General features: G+C 44.7%; 1 protein-coding gene across 1 annotated transcript; it reads right to left on the reverse strand.

The window, feature by feature from the left end:
- Window positions 1-1357: 1357 nt before the first annotated feature.
- Window positions 1358-20717, reverse strand: DNAI4 (dynein axonemal intermediate chain 4). The gene is made up of 17 exons (XM_086617602.1): window positions 20683-20717; window positions 20134-20290; window positions 19303-19493; window positions 17130-17239; window positions 16753-16909; window positions 15144-15283; window positions 13817-13975; window positions 12362-12550; window positions 11095-11345; window positions 9379-9465; window positions 7627-7778; window positions 6389-6546; window positions 6065-6186; window positions 5273-5371; window positions 4399-4625; window positions 3069-3222; window positions 1358-1402 (listed from the first exon to the last, which is right to left on the reverse strand). Exons 1-17 carry the CDS (start codon window positions 20715-20717, stop codon window positions 1358-1360), a joined length of 2433 nt encoding a protein of 810 aa, XP_086473728.1.
- Window positions 20718-21401: the final 684 nt, after the last annotated feature.

Below are 21401 nucleotides of genomic sequence, written 5' to 3' on the forward strand. Positions count from 1 at the left end.
ATCGGTAAGTAAACAGTCATGAGCACCAATGGAAAAATACATGGTGTATTTTTGTTCAGATTTGTAACAATGATTAACACACGATTCACCTTAACGAGTGTCTGTCTTTGAAATGCATGCAGATAAATTTTATGTCGAGGGTTAGCTTGCATGTCCGCTGTAAAACGTGCGGAACGCAGGAGGTGAATGCTAATGCATCACAAATGATCTTTAACTTCAGTGGTGTGTTTAAGTGTTGGACGTTTATTGTCAGGCTAATGAGGGACAGCCTGGATGTTCCACGTCTATAAAATGTACGTCGTGCTCCATAATGCTTTCAAGGCAGCCGTTGCCTCCGCCGGTTGGCAGGCAGAGTGCTTCGCAGCCGAGCGGCTGTATCGCCCGGCTCCTGCGACGGGCATCCCCAGTGCACTTGGCAGGCAACGGGGCTACAGCCTGGATCTTATTCTTAATTACTCAGCTGTAGAGATGCTCTGTGTTTCCTGGGAGCAGCCGGTCTCTGAAAATCCTCTGAGGCACCACAGTCCAGCTGGTGGCTCCCTGGCTGCTTTTTTTTCCCTGTTTCTTCTGATCTGCCCCCCAAAAAAGACAGCCTAGAGAGCAAGCGTTCCCAACAGCTTTTGGGCTAGGGGAGGTGGTGAGACCTGGAAAAACACAGATCTGGCTTCCAGAGCTGTGAAAGTCAATCCATGCTCCAGGACCACGCTGTCTCATGTGAGGAGCTTTCGGAAAAGCATCCGTGTGGAACAGGGTGAATTTGAACTGCAATTTGACGTTATCCTAATTTGTCATGGGTTGAAAAAGTTGGTCTCTACTGCCTGGTGTGGGACAATCTACAGCTCGAAGGAGCACCTGATGCCACCCAAAGCTCAGCTTTCACCCTCGGTGGTGGTTGATGGGGTGACAGACAAGGTGGATCTGATGAAAAGTCTGTTCATTTACTGTATGGCTTCACAGGGAAAATACAGACTGCGTCTGGTAGGACTCGGGCTGTGTTCTAGCTCCTGATGGGGTGGCCTATACAGGAGGTGATTTTGGCATTTTTGCTTTTTGAGTAACCCAGGGAGAAAAGTCCTTGGAGGAAAAAAACAAGGAGAAAAAACCCAAGGAGAAAAGACTATGGAGACCTTTCTGTTACCTCATCTATTCTATAGGGAAGGCCATCTGTGTAGTAGTACTGTTCACCCAATGAGGGGGACTTCCAGGGGAAAATTTAGAGCATTTGAAAGTGGTTTCTAACCAGTGTGGTTTCAAAGAGAAATTTTAATGACAGAAAACCAGTAAACAGTCTATGTTCGTAATACAATAAGCCTTTCTTGCCGTTTGCCAGCTGAGGAGTGGTATCATTTGCCTACTGTTACATAGCTACAGCAGGACTGATGATATCATGTAACATATCAACCTGTAAAACAAAGAAAAAGGGAAAAAAGTTAAGAGTGCAATTCCCGTGTAAGACATGCAGCGATCCAAAATTCCGATTTACAAACTGAGAACAGAATCACTTGCGCAGTGAGCATCCAGAAAGCAGGCTAAGATGGGTAGTATTACACTAGCTGCTTTTTCTTTGGAATTCTGTTAAAACTTCACTGACCCCTAACAGTGCTCCTTGCAAACAGCGCTTCTTGGCAGGCTCTTTGGATGACATTTGCAGCATCATGCCTAGCAGCACGCAAACATATGTCTTGTTTCTAAAGGAAATTAATTTTCAAGGTGGTACCTGTATGGTAGCTGTACTCAGATGTGATTGCCCCCAAAGTAATTATCTCTGCTGAGCGTTAGTCGTAGTATGGATCCCGTTGTGCTAAGCCTTGTACACACCTGAGCCTAGGGAGAGCTTGCTGTTATCGGAAAAGGGAGTGAAAGAAATGGATGATGCTGGAAAACGAGGCTCCTTCAGGCTAATGAGGCTCTGCAATGCAGTGATCAGTTGTGCCACATGCCCAAAGTCGGTGAAATTAAGCCCCAGTGTTTTTAGTGCTGTTCTGGTGACATACCCAGAAAATTACCACTGTACGCTTTGTCACTGAGGAATTTATGATCAGAGAATGTGGGCTGCTTCATGGTAATTTGTAGGAAAAAAACCCTACTAATTTGTTGTCCAAGTCTAACAACAAGGGCCTCGCTTCCAGTTTTCGAGGGAAGTATCTTTTTTGCTCTGTGGTTTACAGCACTTGGCAAAAGAGGCTGGTAATGGCCAGAATTTCTAAATGCAACGCTGACAATTGTGAATTATTAATTCTTAATACCCTAACCATGAAGGTTAGATGAACATCAGCATTTTTGTTCTCTCCAACTTAAGTTTCGTGTTTTGTACTGTGTAGCTCAGAAGGGATTTTAAAAAGTACCAGTCCCACTTCACAAACTGGGAACCCGAGTCCAGTAAGCCAAAGCTACTTGCTCAAAGCTGAAAGGACAAAGGGAGCAGCATGGTTCAGGGCTGGTCAGGAGTACCCAGGGTTTGGTACCATGGACCAAGCAAGGAGGCCCAGTGGGGCTTTGGTATAAATTATCACGATTTATGCCCTGGGTAGGAGCAAAAGTGAAGAGAAGGGATTCAGAGATGACCTCAGTCAGCTTTTACGCTGCTGCTGACATGGAATTTGTGCGGTGGTATGACTGGAAAGGAACCTAGTTGTAAGGTAAGTCAAATTCTCACGTGTCATCCAGGACAGGAAAAGCAGTGGCTTCTAAAGGAGCGAAGGCCACGCAGAGCCACAGGGCTAGTGGGTTTGCTGACACCAACAAACCGAGACTATCTTGGTGGTGGCCAGGAGAGGGCATGTCGCTCCTGCCTTGGCAGCAGGTACAGGCATTCTGCCAAATACAGTCACCTGCAGACTGTGTTTAGAGGAAGCTCCACCTTCCTGCCCTTGCTCTAAGCATTCCTCCCAAATCCAGCTGCGGAAAACCTCTGGCTTTGCAATCAAGTGGTTATGCAGTTCTATCTGCTCCCACCTATTTCAGTATTTATTAGCTAGATCTTGAACAGAAACCCCTTTCTGAGGAATGTGGTGCCAGACAAGCATGGGGGCCTCCCAGGACCACCACCTTTTCCTAGGGAACTGTACCTTGTCACCGTTGGGAGCAGCCAGGTTCTGCAGCTTGAACACACTGACTTCTCCTCCGCTGTCTCCTACCAGAAGGCAGTCGGTGTTGTCAGCAAAAAGCACAGACGTGAATTTCACTCTCAGGTTGGCAAAGCAAGTGATGGTGGGGTGGAAGCTGCGACCCAGCAGAGGCAAGAGTTAACAGGTAACGCTGCATTCGCCCGAGTGTGCTACTCTGTGAAGTCTGGCAGTAGTGCAGGCCTGATAAACCTTGCGTGTTTTACTTCTCATGCTCTGGATTAACTCAAAAACTAACACGTGAGGCAGTGTTTCGTTTGGTCTCTACCAGAACAAAAATCCCAGCTGCTATTAACTAAGATATCCTGGTTGCCGAAAATCTGTTCCTATTGCCTGTTGTGGGAGGTGGTGGTTAATATTCATAGAATCACAGAATGGTTTGGGTTGGAAGAGACCTTAGAGAGAATTCAGTTCCAGCCCCCCTGCCATGGACAGGGACACCCTCCACTATACCAGGTTGCCCAAAGCCCCATCCAGCCTGGCCTTGAACACTTCCAGGGATGGGGCAGCCACAGCTTCTCTGGGCAACCTGTGCCAGTGCCTCACCACCCTCAGAGGGAAGAATTTCTTCCTTATGTCTGATCGAAATCTCCCCTCTTTCAGTTTAAAGCCATTGCCCTGTGTCCTGTCACTACACGCTTGTAAAAAGTCACTTGGAAAAAGCCCCTCTCCAGGTTTCTTGTAGCCCCTTTAAGTACTGAAGGGCTGCAATAAGATCACCCCGGAGCCTTTTCTTCTCCAGGCTGAACAGCCCCAATGTTATATGAATAATTTGCTTTTTGCTACCACAAGATTTGGCAGGCTTCATGCTGTCATTAATGTTAATTAGCACAGAGCAGCAGTACAAGGCCACAGGTTCACTAAGGCACAGGAGATGTGCACCTACTTTACAGTAGTGGGAAAATGTGAGAAGTATCCAAACCATCTGACTTCTGACCATCTTATCTTTAGAAAAGGTCCAAAGTAGCTCAGTTTGGTTATTTTTCCTTTTGACTTATGGCAATGGTAGAATCTATGACTTCTACAGGAAAACCAAGCAGTTTTACCCTTTATCAGTTCTATGAGGCATCCAGCTCCTTCTCTTACGATCACAATTCTCTGGTGACTACCACCTGCTTTCGCAAAATGAGTGTTTCAAAATGCAATACTTTCAATAGTGAAGGGAACAAACGGCACGGAGCTGTCACGATCTGGTAACGACACTGATGAGGCAATAATGCGTAGCCTTTGTACCTTTGTTTCAGAATCTGCTTTGAGAAAAAGAATTACTTACATGCTGATGCTGAGATCCCAAATTTCTACTCGGCTTTCATTTGCTGCTGCAAATATGAAGGCTGATTTTGGAGACCACATAACGTCATGAACAAAAGCAGGGGCGGTACTGAAAGTTAAAATGGGTGTCTGTGAATCCTGGTGCCATAAAATAACACTCCAGTCTGCAGAGCAGCTTAGGAACGTGTCAGTGCTGAATGGATTCCAAGCGACCTTGTACACAGGACCCTTGGTGTTCGGGAAAGAAAGAAAAAAGAACTTTGTGTTATTCTAGAGCTACAGCCTCACAGGATGCTTTTTAATGGTGAATTTTCATAGAAATCCCCGACTGTCCTCTGACCTTAATAGCAACACCCGTATTGTTTTATGTGTACCCATAGGAAATGAGGATGCAGCAGATGTGGTAAGACAGGAGAGATCTTAGGAATCAAAAGCATTCAGCCAATTCTGTCCCTTCACCAGTTGTTAGGAGAAGCGGATGCTGAAGGGGCAGCTTCTTGGATGAAGAAAAGACTTTAAAAAAAGAGGTGCTGTTAAATTTCTTGCCATCTTGGAGGTAAGACTATTTTACTGTGGTTTCCAGGACAATCAGATTACCGATTGTTTTCTTAAAATAAAGCCAGATCTAAAGCTTTGAAACAGTTTATAGTACAAGTTTTAATAAATTTATCTTAAAAAAATCCTTATAATGTAGAAAGTAATGCTATAAGACTGTGATGCTTTATGGTATGGGAATCCATTCCTAATATGAGAAAAGAAGTTTGTTTCTTTTGTTGCAGATGTTTTGTTCAGTAAATATAAGCAAAGAAACTATTACATTTGTGAACTTAATTTAACAGTTTCTGCTGTCATTACTTTTTCTACCTATCACTCACCTTATGGCCTCTGTACGTCTCTAGAAACTGCTCATTGCATGAACAAGAACACTTGTGGATATAACCCTCTTCTGTTCCAGCAAGATAAATATTAGTATCCTGAAAGGAAGGTAAAAGTAACCTAAGTTGGATTAACTTATTTATCACTCATCCAAGAATCTGTAAAGGACTGGATGAGTTTGGCAGTGACAGTCCTCTGAAGAACTGGAGTTTCCAGGATGTCGTGTGTTGGGCTGCTTGCGTGCGTGCCACAGAGCTGTATGTGCAGTAGGTACAGCAGTGCCAGAACGTATCCGATTTGCTATGTGTGTTCTCTATCCATGCAGAACATACACTGTGATTTTTGACTCCTGAAAATCTTGGACTTCCTGTGATCCACAGGGCCAAACGCATCAATTCTTCAAATGCTCCGAGGATAAAATATTCAGCTGGATAAAGAGGAGAGGCACAGCCACCTAAGTCCTAGACTTGGGGGATGTTGAACAGTCAAATTCCCACTGATCTGACTGACACACAGAGGAAAGCTACCCTAGGATCTGGCCCAAAGCAGACGTGAGTAACATGGCTGAAATGGTACAGTTGTTCACACACAGGGACTGTGTGCTTGGTTTGCTGTCTCATCCGTTTTCAGTAAAATTGTTATTACTGAGAAGCAATTTGTTTCAGAACTAAAGATGCTTTAAATACCAGTGCTGGCTAGTGCATATTAAAGTGGCTCCAGCTGAGGATCTCACCTCTGCTGCATAATTCTCCTGGACAATGCTTTAGCCAGGGTGGACTTTCTGAGCCTACCTTTGGATGGAAGTCAAAGCACATTCCAGCTGCCTGTTGAGATATCAGAGCTTCGCTTTTCCTTTCTTTCTCACCTGGTAATTTTTTCTTCTCACTTTCTGTTCGCTTTATTTTCATCAGATCTGTGCAAACAGCAAGAGGTTTTGTCAAAGAGGTACGTGACAGTGCTATGAATAACCCATGCTTCCACTGTGCAATGCTCAACAGCTCTTAAATGTTTTGTGCGTGATAACTGGTATGAAGCATGTCACCTGAAATAGAATGAAGCAGTTGGAATTTCAGGTAAGATTCCTCTGCAGAAAAGCTGCAGGGGAAGATGCTTACCCGTGCAATCTAGTCTTTTCTGTATAAGCCACTCGGTTACTCGGCCATCTGCTGAGATACAGATTAATCTCTCTCTTTTGCCATCTCCTGTGGCACCTCTGTCCTGTTCCACCCACCGCAGTTGCCATACAGGACCTGTATGTTTCTTTGAAGATTCACTGGGACAAAAAATGCATGTGATAAATCACATGTGAACAAAGACGAGACAATATATCTGAAAAATAATTAACCTTCCACTTTGTAATGAGCATCAAGTCTAACGACAGAAATATTGCTTAGCACTTCTTTTTTAAAAAAAAGGGGAAAAAAAAGAAATCTAAACATTGGCTATTTTCTCTAGGAAAATTTTTCTTTTGTCAGGTATGTTTGATATTTAGTTTCAGGGCACTGTTTAATGTGCTGACATACCTTTCTTTGATGCGTGAATCATGAAGTCAGTCTGCACCTTGCAGGACTGCCTTAGACTTGGGGAGCTGCCCTCAAGGTAAATATCTTCCTGATCATCTCTTCGCTCTCATTTTCTTCTTCATTCCTGCTTATCCCTCACCTATTCTGAAATTCTCTCCATTTTTGGAATGTGGAATCAGTGAGAAAATACCAAAAGCTACCACTGGTGTCCCATAGGGATTTATAATTTGGGGCAGGGTTGTCCTAGGTAGTTAGTACATGGAGCATAAAATGATATGTGGTGGTAACTTGCTGCATTTTCTTAAAAAGTCAAAGCATGGTACTCATTTATTTGATCTTTCCAAGGTGGGGAACGCACCTTGAATGCACAGCAGCAGTGCAGAGAGTTTAAGGAGCAGTGGTGTTAAAGTAATGTAAACATTTATTGGCAGAAGTCAGAGTAGAGCGTGATGGTAGTGCAGAGGGAGAACGGCAGTGTCTGAGGATTTGGCTGTGCCAGTGCCAATAGGTGGATGGGAAAAGTCCTGCTGGCCCACTCTGGCCCTTCCAGGCATTCAAGCATGACCATAAATTTTTGTGTCTGCAGTTTTGCTCCAGAAACTTCTAGTATTTGAGAGCATTGAGTGTTTATGTAGGCATTTCCAGTCAAAACTGGAAGATGGCGACAAAAGTTGGAAAGGAAAAAATTGGGCAACATCCCTGAGCATTCACAAGCCTTACTTATCAAAAGGGTTACTATTCCCTCAGCTTCTCAGCTGTGGATATTCCTTTTATTTGTTATTTGCGACGACGTGACCAAGGTGGGAGGAGGTGGGAAATCACAGCCCTACCTGCTGTCCAAAAGTGCGGCGTCCTTACAGCTCCGTACATCGTAGACTGCCACAGAACCATTGTACATTCCAACTGCTAAAAGGTTCGGGCTGGCCATGGAAAAATCCAAAGCAGTCACACCGTGCTCACACCGGAAAATACGCTCTGGCCACTGAGCAGCAGAAAAATACAAGAACATTTAATGTTAGTTTCTTAATTTACCTTGGTCGTCTCAGCACTGGATACTATATTGCCAGGCTCTGCTGGAAAATTCAAGTGCTGATGACCGTAGTGACCACTTCTAGGCAGAAATTACACACTATATTTTAATTGGTTCAGTTTATTTCTTGCTGCAACTGATAAAATGAGGAAAAAAATAAAGACTCTGCAGAAATATGACACTGTAAGATAAGTTAGATGGGCCTACTCCAAAGCAAATACCTAAAAATCAAGTACCCTAAGATTCAGCTATGTGAGAACAGTGTGGGGTTTTTGTTTGATTTGGGTGGGGTTTTTTTCTTTTTAAAAGAAACTTGGCATTTTGGAAAATTTCTCTAGTTGTTTTCTCTCTTGTAATACGGAAGTAAATACCTTTCCAATTACAGAGACGTAGCTGAAGATAAAATGCAGTCTAATATACTTCAGATGATCTGTAAACCACTATTTTTGTGTAATTTCTCCATGTCACCAAAGAACTGACATCAGGGACTCACAAGAGTGTTTGATTGTTGCTGATGTCGTAAATAGGCATCAAAGACTTGACTCTGCCTGATTTAAATTAGTCTAATAGGCAGTTTTGGACAAGTGAAGTTCGTAGGACAAATCAAACTAAAGTTGTGTAATTCCATGGCCATCAGATGGATTTTACTGTGCCACTTTGTAACTGAGATTTCCAAGACTTTTTTGAAAAAATGGCTAGTTTAAAAAGGATCGTTTTTCAAATGGGTATGTAAACATGTGAATGTTACATCTATGAAATCTACTGTCTTTTTGACAGTATTGTGAGAAGTTAGATGAGATAATTATGTCATATACTTCTTATTTTTTTCCTTCGGCCTAATAGAATTTCATGGTACAGCAGAAAATGAATTGGAAAGGATAATTCTTAAATATAAACCACAGGTGTTCTCTGTAATGAGAGTTTGGAAGTATTGAACAAATGGTCTATAGATTTTGAAAAACAAAAGGTAAATGGATTTATTTTCACACTTGCTGTGCTCAAGACTTTTCCAGTCTACAAAAATAATTTCTACACACCTCGGTCTACCCACAGTAATAACAGAACAGGTTTACAGTCTTGGGTAGGTTGCTCTAGGGATTGGCAATGGGATGGAGAGATCTGCATTGCTAAGTTGCCTCGCATAGACTGGTACTGCCCGAGAGCTGTAACCACCTGTTGGTTGTTTGGTGGCCTGTGTGCAGTGGGTTTAGTTCCTGTGTGCAGTGGGTTTAGTTCCTGTGAACAGATGTCCGTGGTACCAAACCACCAGTACCGCCAGCACCTCTGCTGGAAGTGTCAGCTGAGAGGACGGACAGGCACAGAAACTAAACTGCTTCCTACAGGCACTTTTTTGGGTCAAGACTTAAGCACATTGCTGGGTGCTGCAGTCGGAATCGATTTCCCAGAAACGGGTGGTTTCAGCTAGCAAACTCAGCCTTACTGGCTGGGTCTTGCTTTGTGAAACAGGAAGAGTGAAATAAATGAAGCAGAAATACTACAGCAGAAAAATGCGTTGAAGGGAAAAGAAGAAAACAAACTGGCTGCTTGTTACCATGGGGTTCTTCAAGGACCAACAGCAAGCCAAGCCTTTCTTCTGCTCTTTGAAATCAAACGCGCCGTACCCGACAGCTAGAAGATCCTGAAAGCACAGATTAACAGATAAATCTCAGTTTAACCTGAAGTTCCATAGCACATTTCTAAAAGGCAACTTGAACAGCGACTATCAGTGCAAAGTCTGGAAGAATAATATTCATGTCATGTGCAAGTAGAACGCACGAGAAGAACAGAATTTCAGAATTTTTAGAATATTGGAAGCTGGTTCGCTGTCAGTTGTGTTTGCACTCCTCCTTCCCTGGCCATCGTACAAGTATGTCCCTTTCCAGAGATGAATACACCGTTCTATAACTATATTTTTGTGTGCAGTATTTCATGGAATACGGAATAATACTTCTACATTTCCCTCTCAGCGTTAGCTGTAAAAGGAGCCTCGGTGACCACCTCCAACTCCTGGCTTTAGCTCTCCACAGTGGGGTCCAAAGAATTCCGTTCATTCCTTTCTATAAGCAGAAGTAAGAAACAGCAGCAAAATTTTAGTCTTCAACTCAATTTTTTTTTTTTTTTCCTACACAAAACGACTGGTTTGTGAAACTAACACTTTACAAGTAGGTATTTCTTTGCCTTATAATTCTAAGACTGAAGCCTAGAAACGTGTCCAACTCTAGAATATGTGGGCATCTGGTGTACTAACAGTATGAAATGGTTTTTATTTTCTCTCTTTTTCCTTGGGGCAATTTTACTGGTTTTATGTTGTTCATCCTCGCCTGCTTTTTACCTTCCCTCCATTCATTCTTTTTGTTGTGGACATAAGAGAGCTCTGTTGGAAAAAAAGAGCCTTACTTTACTCTGGAAGTGGAGATATCTGAGTCATTCTCGCCTCCACTGAAACAGAGCGAAATAAACTGGGCCAGTTGCTCAGAAATCTGTGCCTGTTGTTCTGCACCTTATCCTTAGAGTCTGATGGTGCTGCTTCCTTGGGAGATCGCTGTTAGAAACAGGGATGTGGTCTCTAAACTAGCAGCAATAATTCCACCAGTGGTGATACGGTTTAGTAGTAGGGCTTTAAATTTCATCTTCCAATTCCATAACGGACCGAGTCTATTATCTTAGTATTGTTGTTCAGGGGACTGCTTGTGGTAAACTGATGTATTTCGGAGAAATTACAGCTGCTGTGATGTGTTTGTAGGAGAAGCCTAGCACAGTTGTCCAACCTGTAGATAATGTGGCAATGTTGTTATAGGGAAGGACAAAATACAGCAAGTGGGATGCAGAGACAGCCTACCTGACTGTAGGGATGGATCCATCTCTCTGAGATCCCTCCCGACACAGCGGATCAAAACCAGGAGTTTATTTGCACCAACAATTGCTTATACCATTTTGTAAACAGCTTAGAAGAAGCGAGAGAGGAGAGGGGCTTTGGACAAGGGTGTGTAGTGACAGGACAAGGGGCAATGGCTTTAAACTGAAAGAGGGCAGATTTAGATTGGATATAAGGAAGAAATTCTTCCCTCTGAGGGTGGTGAGGCACTGGCACAGGTTTCTCAGAGAAGCTGTGGCTGCCCCATCCCTGGAAGTGTTCAAGGCCAGGTTGGATGGGGCTTTGGGCAACCTGGTGTAGTGGAGGGTGTCCCTGCCCATGGCAGGGGGGTTGGAACTGGATGAGCTTTGAGGTCCCTTCCAACCCAAACCATTCTGTGATTTGTTAACTCACTGGGTTCACTTTGCTCCAGGCCATACTGCTCACACTGTGACCGTTAGTTAAATCACATCTATATGACCACAGTCGTTCCAGTCTGGGGGGTACAATTTCTTCTGGGGTTTGATTTAGATCTGACAGAATTGCTGGGTCAATGAATGCTGCCTTCTGCTCTGCCTCATCCTTCTTTAGCTTGGCATGCTCTTCCCGTTTAGCTGCTTCCACGGCTGCTCCTGTGCCACTGGTGCCTGATGTTACGTCGGGATCTGAAATGCACAGATATGGTAGAGTCTGAGTAGTAACATTTCACTCATCTAGCTCCAGTCATTCACATCAGAAGAAAAATTTGCCCTTTCAGCCAATATTTTGCAGAAAAAAAAAAAAAAGATTTGAGGAATTAAGACATCCTAACTTCTAAAACTGTAGCTAAAATGTTAGTATGAAGGTAGGAGATGGCTGGATTAGGCTGTAGTGTGCCAGTTATGCTCTAGGTGTTTAATGAGTGGATTTAGCGACTCAGCAACAAGTTAGGAATTTCTGTCCACCCCCCCCCCGGAATGTTTCTAATCTCTCATATTTAAAAACGTGTTTAAACAGGGACTTTTTTCAAGTTGATGCCAAATTTCAAAGAGCCACACGTAAGCCTTGATGCTATAACCCTGTAGCTAAGTTACATGATGCTGTAGGAAGTTGCTCATTATCAGAAAAAATCAAGTGTAGAGCATATCAGTGTGGATCTGCCTTTTGTTTTTTGAAATCCCTGGGTTAATTTGGAACTCCTGTAAAAGGTCAAATATTACTTAGCACTTGGGTCCAGGTGACGCCTCTTACAGTCTGCACCGAGTGTACTTTACATTAGACACTGCATGTCTGTCAGGCTAAAACTCCTGTTTACCATCACTCTCCTTATGAAATAAATAAGTAAAACTGTAAAAGGGCATTCCAGTGGAAAAAAAAAAAAAAAAAGGTTGGAGAATTAATCTGTATCTTAACTATGAGGAAACAAGTTTGCCTAGTATTTTGAGTAATCTCAGTTTGTTGTCAAGGGGAGATGAGCCATCTCAGAACTCATTTATTCAATTCTTCCACCAAGTATGGTAGGGATGTCTGTTAAGTGAGTGTAAAACTGCAAAGTTCATGTTCTCATAAACTCTCCTTCCCTTTGTCCATTTCTTAAATGATTTGTCATCTGAAAAGACAGCCGGTGAGGGACATAATTCTATGACTTTCAACAGCATCCAAGGCCTCATGCTGAAAACAGGGTAGACAGTAAGAAACAAACCTAGAAGGACAGGAAGTTGCCGATAAGCTGCAAGTTTGGGTTGAAAAATGTTCTCCATTAGAATCCTCTCCATGAAAAATAAGTCCTGCTGAAAGTTTTCTGATGTTAATATAGCTTCTGAATGGCGATCCTCCTCTTCATGGATTCTGGCAGGACTTTCTGAAATCATTATAGAAGAAGTTGTGCTTCCTGACAGCAGATAATGTAGGAAAAAACCACAATTTTAACACTGTAATACTTTGCACATAAAAGTCAAGGCATAAGAAGTCTCCTCCTCCTCCACTCGCAAAAAGCATAGAAGAATCTATCGTCATCAAAAAATGCTCCCATTGTTACTTTTTTCTTGCTTTAATTTTGTTTTCTTTTATTGCTCAGATACTCAGTGTGATGAGATACTTCTGGAGTTTTTCACCATGAATATTTTCCTTCTACTGTCCTAAGTAAGTTAGTACCAGCAAACTTTGTCACTGACTGTTTATCTTTATTTATAAAGATCATTTATGACAGCATTGTACAAAAAAGGTCTGGGTGCAGACCCATCCAAAATTCTTTAGCAAACTTTTTCAAGTGCCAGACGGGCAGACTAAGCATTTTCTTTGTGTAGTTTTCACTGCACAGTGTAGTGATATGGATGGTTTAGAAAAATGGAAGGCCAAGTGCAAGGTCCTGCACGTGGGTCGGGGCAATCCCAAGCACAAGTCCAGGCTGGGTGGAGAATGGATTGAGAGCAGCCCTGAGGAGAAGGACTTGGGAGTGCTGGTGGATGAGAAGCTCACCATGAGCTGGCAGTGTGCGCTGGCAGCCCAGAAAGCCAACCGTGTCCTGGGCTGCACCCAGAGCAGCGTGGGCAGCAGGGCGAGGGAAGTGATTCTGCCCCTCTGCTCTGCTCTCGTGAGACCCCACCTGGAATACTGTGTTCAGCTACGGAGTCCCCAGCACAAGAAGGACATTGAGCTGCTGGAGCGGGTCCAGAGGAGGCCACGGAGATGATGCGAGGGCTGAAGCACCTCTGCTATGGAGACAGGCTGGGAGAGTTGGGGCTGTTCGGGCTGGAGAAGAGAAGGCTCCAGGGTGATCTTATAGCAGCCTTCCAGTACCTAAAGGGGCTACAAGAAACCTGGAGAGGGGCTTTTTACGAGGGTGTGTAGTGACAGGACATGGGGCAATGGCTTTAAACTGAAAGAGGGGAGATTTCGATGAGATCTAAGGAAGAAACTCTTCCCTCTGAGGGTGGTGAGGCACTGGCACAGGTTGCCCAGAGAAGCTGTGGCTGCCCCATCCCTGGAAGTGTCCAAGGCCAGGTTGGATGGGGCTTTGGGCAACCTGGTGTAGTGGAGGGTGTCCCTGCCCATGGCAGGGGGGTTGGAACTGGATGGCCTTAAGGTCCCTTCCAACCCAAACCATTCTAGGATTCTATGAAACAGAGCAGAAACATAAACCTGGAAAAAACGTTACCTCTGTCAGAAGAGAGAGACACAGTCTGATGGTGCTCTTTGGTTGGATGAGATTTGCTGCTTTTCCCAGTTGCAGCTCTGCTGCCTTCTGCTTTCGATGCAGGTTCTATTTCCAATACATTAAATGAGTCGTACAAGTCCCAGGAAGTGGCCGTCATCCCTGGAAATGAATCACATTGTACAAGGTACTTGTGTCCAAGTCTCTTGGTTCAGTTATTGTTATAAAGGACACAGCTGAGCAAAGATTTCCTTTGGCAGAGGGGCTCTGAAACCTACTGAGGGTGGGACAAGGCTGCAGCAACAGCTGTTGTGTGATGGCCACAGCTGCATCAGGGTCTTTGGGTGCGTGGCTTCCCTTCAGCAGGGCCGTCCCCCAGTGAAACAAGGCTCCAGAACCTCGCCCCTGTGTGCTCAGCTTTCCAAACACAGGTTGGAATGAGCCCTGCTGGTGCTCAAGGCACACAAAAACAGGTAAGATGTGTATTCAAATCAGATTAACATCGATTTTATTTCTCCTTTGGTTGTATTTTTCACTTGTTTTATATACACTAATGAACACGAAGGAAAAAGGTTTGCAACAGCATTCCCCATAGGTTTTGTTGGCCTCCTATACAAAAAAAAACCCCAAACATGTCCATAGTGAGGCAAAGCTAAAACCTAGATATTCCTCTGTAATTTTTTTAGAGCATTGAGGTTGAATATTTTGTAAAATTGCATCTCTCTTGTGAAACTGCCAAGATTTTCTGCTGTCCCCAAGATTTAAAATCTCATAACAGAGGTTCTCTTCTTTGCATTCTGGCAAGTAGAAATAGAAACCAGCATCACTGAAACATGAAGGGGGAAAAAAGGGAACTGTGTCCTTTCGTATTTCAGGAGCATAGTGGAGCGTTAGGTGGAGTTCTGCCTCCAAAGAAGCATGCTTCTTTTGGGAAGTGCTGAGGCAGGCAGGACACAGCAGCTCTCAGCCAAGGTAATCCCTGTTTTATTGCAATGGATACAGTGTCCCGGTACTGACGTTCAAGTTTTAGGAGAGGCAGAAAAGGCCACCACAAATCCCACTAGCCTGTCAGAACTTACAGCTCTGGAAGTGAAAGTTGAGGAAACATCTCCTGCTTAGAGAGAGGAGAAAAAAACGCTTTTCCTCAGTATCTTACCTGCATGCAGGGAGTCTGAGGCCCCACAATCTAGCTGCATGATGGAGTCTTCCCAAATAAATACTTAATAAGTAAACTACATGCAGTAATACCCAGCTGCCAAGGGTACCATGTAGCAAACAAGGGCCTTTTCTTAGGAAATACCCCTTCCTCTGTGGTACTCTGAGGGTTTACCTTTGTCTTCCATGATGATTTTGTCACATTGCACTTCCTTGTTCTTTGCAGCTCCATTAATGGTTTGCATCATTTTTTCTACAAAGCGATCACTACCAGGTCTTTTTTTGCAAATGTCAACGTAAATCCTATTCCGCTCCCTTGAAAAAAAACCAAACAAAACAGTATATTGACTTTCTGAAAAACATTTGCATTCAACTTCTCGGTATGTTTAACCGCAAGTTGAACAGGAGAGTATACTCCACATCAGAAATTTACTGCTTGGGTTTTTTTGGATTGCTAGATTTTATTTCACTCTACACATTGTCTTTCGTCAGCTATTTCTGACCTTGGGATGCTGTCCTAAACCAGAAATGGCCTGTAGAGGTAGGCATCACCAGAAATCCCTACTCCAGCCACCTTTAATCTCTGGTGGAATTCAGAGGAGTTCAGAAATACGTAGCTCTCATCACTTGGGAGTGAAAGGCAAGAGACAAAACGTGAAACTAGTACATTTCTGTTTCATCCAGCCCTCAGGTTCTGTAGGAGTGGTCCGTGGGAACTGTGAAACTTTTCCTGTGATTTTGGTTTCACTATTACAACAGCAGACGGAGATTATGGCCAGTCTTTGTCCACCAAGAGGTTGCTGTGCTCAGGAGGAGTCACTGTCTGTTCCTGTACACTTGGCAGTACGTGCTGCGTACACCAGCTAAGTCTGATTCATAAGACGCTCTTCCTCTTCCTCCCTCCCCAAAACCACCCCAGTGTGATTCACAGACAGTGGGGGTTGGAGTCCTGCCATGAGCTTTGTGTGTGCACTAGCAGAAACAGATCTCAGTTGTTTGACTTGCCAGCTGCAGTACACTGCATCTCAGGCTGTGGGGCTTACGTCTGCAAAAGCTGTGTGACAAGTCCATCAGGCTGACATCCATCACAGGAAGAACTTTGCCGTACTCTGTCCCAGTCAGCTCCTGGGAGTAAGCCAAAAAACTCTGTGTTCTGGGTTAACTCCCTGCCAAAGTTCATGGTAGGCCAGGGAGGAGAAACTAAAGTGGAAACGCACTAGATGCAACTACGGGGAGACACAATATTTTAACAGGCAAGGTCGCTTGCAGTGGGTTTTCTAGTGGGTTTCTGAAGAAACCTTTGCAGAGGTTTCTCCTAGCTAGGAGCACTAGAAGCTTCCGAGGAGGCCAAAGCCTGCCTAGTTCGTTTGTATCTTTGTTGTTAAGAAATGATTGGTTGCAAAGCTACACGCAAGAATCAATGCAGAGGGTTGCAATTTCTTACTGTTTTCATTAAAACCAAATTGTTCACGTATCCCACACTTCTCCGTCTTCCCTTTCTTTCCTCCATCCCTTGTGTGTTCTCTTGCCACCATCCCTGCTTTTGCTAACCTGCCTTCATTTGTCAGTGGAAGAGGGTATGAATTTCATCAACAAGATGGAGATGTGAAGAATTTAGGCTGTCTTGTCAAAAGAGATACTCAAGGCCAATCTGGCCTTAAACAAAAGTGAAATAACAAATTGTAATACTCCAAATGCTGAACCTACACGTGAGCAGCCTGTTCAGCAGAAATTGGGTGTGCTGAGCACACTACATGCATGTACACAACCACCAGTATACATACAGAACTCTTCCAGCATCTTCTGATTCCACAGACACCGCCACAGATGGCATATCCAATATCCAGACAGTTTCTGTCTCTGTCAGGTAAATATCCACTCTCCTGTCTAAGTCTTCTCTTGTCAGTTCCTCTTTTACCTCCTCTCGCCGCACCTGCACATCTGAAAAATCACAGGAGGTTAACAAACGAGACCTTTTCTGCTCTCAATTCAAAAGCAGACTAATTCTAAAGCTATTTTAATGATCGGGAGCCCCAAACTTGGGAGGCACTGAGTTCCTTAGAAGTGGTGGGCATCTCACAGCCGCTGAGTGCAGTGTCTCAGAATCCCAGTGCTCCAAAGAAGAGTTTAAATCTATAATTTTACAGCGTATGTTCTTTACCAGGTAAGCCAACAGTTGTGTCTCGTCGGGAGGCGGGTTCTGCCATTTCGCCTCGGATGGGCTCAGTTGTTGATGCGTTTGATACGGAAGTGCTGCTGCTTCCATACGTCCTTCAGTAACAAAGAAACAAGCAGAAATAGTCCGTGAGAGTGGAGATGTCAGTTAGCAAAGCACTACAAAAATTATTGATCAGGATAAACCACAGAAGACTGTTACAGCATGTACAGGGATGCTTGTGTTGTAAAAGAAGCCATAGAAGGCTTGGCAAAGAAAATAGTGAGCTGTTTTGGAAAAGGCTTAAAAAGGGAGAATTCCTTTGACAGCATATCCTGAGGCATTAAGTAGCTGATGGAAAAGAAGCTGTTGAGGTCTCAGATTCACTCTTGGCGTCTAATAACGTGAAGTGTTGGCTACCTGCTGTGTGATCACGCGTGCCCACAGACAGCACTGTTCTCCACCAGAATTCGGATCCTTTGGTGCTTTGCATGTGCTGAAACGCCTTTGAAATGCACAAAAAACTCATTCGAAGGGATTAGCTCATTAAAACCAAACAGATAATGTGCGGAGGGGAGAGCTGCAATAACCAGAAGTAAAACTCCAAACTTACCTGCAGCTGGGAGGTTTGTCCGCAGATTTTCTCTTCCTCAAAAGCTAAGTGTGACCAAATATAAATACACAAAAGGCATTTGAAAAAGACAATTTTTAAGATTAGTATTTAAAACTGAGGTTAAATAATTTATTTTTCCTTTTTAAATGAAGAGCTCTTGTCTCCAAAAAAGATGCGTTTATTTTTTGGGAGATACTTTGTATTTTTAAGTCCTTTTTTTATGTATATTTGCTCCTGGTAAATATCCCCACCTCTGGGATTATCCTTTATGACAGCTTCCGTAGGAAACGTGACAAAAAGATGCTTCTCAAAGAGCAATCTCTCTCTCAGAAATCACGATGGCATTAGCTTTGCCAAAGGAAACAGTAAATAATGCTTTTCTTTAACTTGTGTTTTAATAGTCTTTTAGTCCCTTTGACTAAATAAAACAGCATCTCCTCTCTGTGCAGTTTGAATATGCACATGCCACTGGGTAAAGCGATGTGGTTCATTATTTTTCAGTTTAAACACAAAGAGTTATTCACCTTCTGTGGTGACTTAATTGCATTTGTCAGCCTGAAGATAAAACGTCTCAAGTCCAGTTGTTTATTCCCTCTGTGCCGAAGGTTTATAAATGAAAGCTGGTAAGTAGGGAAACATGGAATTTAGCAGTTTTAACTCAGAAGTTTTTGTATAAGAACACTTTTTGAAATGGATGTACATAATCACACAGAGTTAACCTGCTTAAATTAGTTTAAAAGAGAGGATTCAAGGGGCAATGGCTTTGAACTGAAAGAGGGGAGATTTAGATTGGATCTAAGGAAGAAATTTTTCACTCAGAGGGCGGTGAGGCACTGGCACAGGTTGCCCAGAGAAGCTGTGGCTGCCCCATCCCTGGAAGTGTTCAAGGCCAGGTTGGATGGGGCTTTGGGCAACCTGGTGTAGTGGAGGGTGTCCCTGCCCATGGCAGGGGGGTTGGAACTGGATGATCTTTGAGGTCCCTTCCAACCCAAACCGTTCTGTGGGTTGGAAGATTCTGTGATTCTTACTATGTTAACGATATTTTGATATTTGAACCGAAAGAGTCCAGTTTTTAAAAAGGGTTGTCTGTGTTGTGTACGTGTCATTAACACTGACAAAATACCTCAAAAGAAATGTGTAACTCTTCAGTGAGACCAGAGCGTTTTTCGATAGTTGGTGTGTCTGCACTGTTGAACTGGGAGGTGCTCACGGTCCGTTCTGGTGTGTTACCTAAAATAGTGAATGTGTTTTAGGAAGGAGAGTTTGAATAAAATGTGAAATCTCACAGGAGTGCGTGCTGCAGTCTGCTTTCACCAGTGTGTATTGGCATTTCAGCAGCAGTTCTGACACAGTCAGTCACAAACGCTGGCAAAACCCATTCATTCTGTTAGTTACTGTTCCTCAAATTTGAAATGACAACCATGACCTGCAACTTTCTGTATTTTGGCAAGACAAAATTGTTACCCCTGCACAATTATTCCAGCTCCCAGCCTCTCTGAAGAGCAGGTCCATGGCCACTGCAGGGTAGTACCCTGTGAGACAGGATTAAAGAGACAGTATACTGACCTTGAGAATGAACCCAAACTGGCATCCACTCCTGACGTCCGATTCATGGAAAAAGAAGAGAGAAAATCAGACCCTGTGGCCCCAAAGTGAGCACTCGATGCTAAGAGTTTGCCCTGCCCAGATGCAGCAGCATTTGGATCTGAATGGAAGAGTGGATGGGGTGTCACGTCCTTTCCTTCCTCATCAAAAACCTACAGAAATATTTAAATAACAGTAATAGCTTCACTGTGTTCCCAAAACAAGCAACAGTGATGATACTTGCAATCTTTTATCTTATCTGGAACAAAAAGGAGACCCAGATCCAGACAGGAACCTGACAGAACAGACAGGTAACCCCTCTCTACAAACGAGTCACTGTTGTAAATTAACAGTACAGCAAAAGCAACGAGACAAATAATATCCATCTTTTTTTAATGTACAGCTCATTGTTAAGTTAATAAAGTTTTAATCCACTTTTATTGTTAAGAAGGTACTCGAAGTCTTTCAATGACTCTTGGATTATTTTAGGAAAATATTCTGGTTTTTAGGTAAAGACATACAGGTGCTACAGTCAACATCTCACATAGATATGAAAGCAAGTAGTTCTCGGATTAGGAGAACTGCTACTCTGATTTTTTTTTTTAAATTATTCTTGGAGATTGTTTTTGGACAGTAATCATGTTCATTTCGGAATAGATTGTTATTGGATCATTTTCTTTCTCCACAGCTCCTCAACTTCAGACATGTCTTTTTTTTTTCCCTTCTCCCTCTCCCACTTCCTTTCCGACAACTTTTAACATCCAAATAACTCACATTTAAGAGTTTTTAGTAATAGCATGAATGGCTTCTCACCCTTGTGGCATGCTCGTTGCCCACGAGAGACCCCCTGCTCCCAGCTTTGCCGTCGGAAGTGGTGGACTGGCGCTCTGCTGCTCTGCTTGTGTAGATGCCACTTATGATGCTCGTTCGTCTTTGGCTGCCAGAACCTGCTCCTGATCCTTTCCTCACCCTGGAATCAGCCGCAGAAGTTTTGTTTCAATCAACCACATACCAACCAAATATGATCACCGAATCCCTTAACTTTCGGGAGCTGTTTAGAAGATTTAAACCATTCGGAATGATCGTCCTGAAATAACGTAAAAGACATTTTTACATATCATTTTTGGTTCGCTAGGGCTAAGCTGACAAACGGGCGCTGATGTGGCGATAAAGGGGCGAGCGATGCAGCCCGTGGCTGCGTGCGGGGCCTGTAATACCGGCGCGCTGTCACCGCTCTGACCGGCACACCGGCGAGACCCGCCCGCCGCTCCCCGCCTTCCTCTAGGCCCGCCGTGACCGGAGCCGCCCGGGGAGGAGCGGCGCGGCAGGCCCCGAGCCCCGGCTGCCCCCGAGGCCACTCACGGAGGAGGCCGTCGGCCGCCGCCGGGACCCTGCATGGCGGCGGCGCTCGGCCGAGCCAGGGCGTCGCGCGGTAACCATGGCAGCGCGCCGCAAGACGCGGCGCGCCGATTGGCTGCCAAGGATGGCGCCGCCGATAGGCCGGTGCTTCCCTGCGCCCGCCCACCCGAGCGGGCATTCCGCGCCTCACCGCGGGGCCGCAGCGTTCCCGGGCCTCGCTCCGTGGCCCGCGGGGCCGCTCTGCCGGGCCGCCCACAGTCCGCCTCGCCTCGCCTCGCCTCGCCCGGGGCGCCCGCCCCCCGCCCAGCCCGGGGCTCCTCCCCTGCCGGCAGGGCCGCGGCAGCCCCCGCTCCCCCTTTGTCACTGAAGCACAAAGGTCCTGGGCGGCCCGGGGCGGCGGGAGCGCCCTCCGCCCCGCCGGGAAGCTCGGCCCCGGTGGCGGAGATCGGGGCAGGTCTGGGCTTTTTGGGACGGTTTAGGGTATTTCTGTTTGTTTGTTTGTTTTGTTTTTTTTTTAATCCTCTCGTTTGCTTGAGTCAGCAAAGTTGCGCGCGTGGGTGCTCGCCTTCCAGCATCGCCCCACCGGGACCGGTTTTTCGAGGATTTAAAAGGCGTTTCGCTGGGAAAACCGGTGGCGGAGGGCTGGCTCGGGAGAACCGCGGATCCTAAACGTTCCGTGCGCCTCTGAAAGAGGGAAGAGCAGGAGCCGGCAGAGACTCGGG

Source organism: Tauraco erythrolophus, chromosome 10, assembly GCF_009769465.1.
Source record: "Tauraco erythrolophus isolate bTauEry1 chromosome 10, bTauEry1.pri, whole genome shotgun sequence".
NCBI classification, from domain to species: Eukaryota; Metazoa; Chordata; class Aves; order Musophagiformes; family Musophagidae; genus Tauraco; species Tauraco erythrolophus.